We start from the raw sequence: 2,061 nt of genomic DNA, 5'->3' as shown, positions 1-2,061 counted from the left end.
GGCACTGACACGCCGAAACATCTACCTCCCCCCCCCCCACCCCCACCTCTTTTGCCCTCTTACTCACTTACTTTCATTCGCTAGAATCATCGATCATTCATGTTCTGAAGGACTATAGACAGACATTATAGTGCTACCTCTCCCTTTCCTCTGGTCATACTTTACCACATTCCCTCCCTATCCTCTACCCTCCTCCCTCATGGGCCCTTCCCCTGGGGGGAAGAGGGGGGATCTTTGTCCACCCTCCCTGCCCAGCTCCTGCAACCTTTCCCTGGAAGCTGGGGGAGTCCATCCTCGGGGGTTTGGGTAACTGAAGGTGCAGGTTAGCGGTTAGCGGTTAGCAGTTAGCGGTTAGCTCACCCTCATCTGATGTGCCCAATGCTTCCATGTTTCCAGGTGTCACTTTCGCTGCCAAGGGCTACTTCGACGCGCTGGTGCGGATGGGGGAGCTGGCCAGCGAGAGTCATGGCTCTAAGGATCTTGGTGAGTTCTAGATAATGGTAGTCGCCCCCTGTTGGGTGGAGGGGCGAATAGCGTAGCAGGATTAGACGTGAGGGTAAAATGTATGGATGTGGAAGGGGACACTGAAGGGCTAAGGGGAATGAAAAGAAACTGTTGATGACGAGAACAGCTAATACACTCTCTCCCTCTGTGTCTCTACCACACTCACACACGCATACACACATACACACTTGTTCCCATACTTACACGCACACAAAGATGAGGGAGTGGTAACCAAGTGTATGTGTTTGGTTGACTTGTAGATAATAAGCCACTCTATCAAAAGCATTGCAGGATATTTGTAACAACGTCTTTGGAAAAGTGTTCATTTTTTCTTCAGCTTTAGAAGTAAACTGTGCGTGAATCAAGCTCTCAGATTGTTGCCCGAGAGGAAATAAGATGAGTCGGACTTTCAAAGGAGCACAAACATCCATCACAAGGAACGTCATGTCTACACAACAAAGTTTCTAGATGTTTCTGCTGGTCATTTTAAAAGGTGCTGTCGCTCTAAATGTTCTGCCATGAGGATTGAGCAGTCAGGGTACCCTCAATATCCCTCCTCTCTACCTTGAACATCTCTCAGCCTCCCATAAAGTCATGAACTAAAGATTTGAAAATTAACTTTAATAGAACAGAAAGCTAAATTTGGGTTTGAGGTATTTGCTACTCCTGGGACTCAGAGGAAGTGGTTGACTGGCACTCATTGCGTTGCCGTGGAGATGACTACCTTTCTTTGTGAGTCTGAGCTTATGAACATTTATATTGATGCTCCAGGGGACAGTCTGCTGGGTAATTGGCTGCTGTTACTAGGGCAAAGAAGAGGATGCAAAACACAGTATTGAAAGAAAAGTTATAAAGTACTGTGTGTTGTGTGTGTGTGTGTGTGTGTGTGTGTGTGTGTGTGTGTGTGTTGGTGCGTGTGTTGGTGCGTAATTCATTATTCCTCCTCTGGGACTCGCTAACCCAGTCTCACTTGTTCGCAGCACTTTACTCTCCTTTTCATTTGCGCTCCTCGCCGTCTCCGGCAAAAATGCATATTCAATCGCGAACCCCCACGCTCCCAGCGCCTCCATCTCTCTCTCCTGCTCGCTCTCTTTGTCCTCCTCCCTCCCCTAACTCCAATATGAACGGTGAAAGCCCATTATATCTGGTATTCGCCATTAAATCATGCCGTGTTATTATCTGAGTGCGGTCGACTCAATAGCACAGTAATGGAGGTTGGGTACGGAAGAATTCGTCTATCATTGAGGCCTATTTTTGGAGGCTGTTATTAGAGCCCAAGGATCCTCTGTTACAGGGGGTGGGCTTGATGCAGTGACCGTTGAGTCGTGTTAACTCAACTCACAAGATAGCTTGAGACCAAACCACACCTGTTGTGTTTGAATTGGCTCTGTAGGCATGTCATGCTTTCCCATTAGTTGAGTTGCTTGTGTGTGTGTGTGTGTGTGTGTGTGTGTGTGTGTGTGTGTGTGTGTGTGTGTGTGTGTGTGTGTGTGTGTGTGTGTGTGTGTGTGTGTGTGTGTGTGTGTGTGTGTGTGTGCGCCTGTGTGCCTGTGTGTC

At 48.0% G+C, this 2,061-nt stretch overlaps 1 protein-coding gene across 1 annotated transcript in view; it reads left to right on the top strand.

Moving 5' to 3' along the window:
• Positions 1 to 386: 386 nt before the first annotated feature.
• Positions 387 to 2,061, top strand: part of baiap2b (BAR/IMD domain containing adaptor protein 2b) — a gene marked incomplete at both ends in the record, with an annotated part of 48,102 nt that continues 46,427 nt past the window's right edge. The window contains one exon of the mRNA XM_080835461.1: positions 387 to 483. Within this exon, the coding sequence (XP_080691587.1) occupies positions 387 to 483 (97 nt within the window). The remainder of the gene's footprint in view (positions 484 to 2,061) is intronic.

Source organism: Sprattus sprattus (genome assembly GCF_963457725.1).
Source record: "Sprattus sprattus genome assembly, chromosome: 3".
NCBI lineage: Eukaryota > Metazoa > Chordata > Actinopteri > Clupeiformes > Clupeidae > Sprattus > Sprattus sprattus.
Note: the sequence above shows the minus strand (reverse complement) of the source record. Positions and strands in the feature narration are given on the sequence as shown.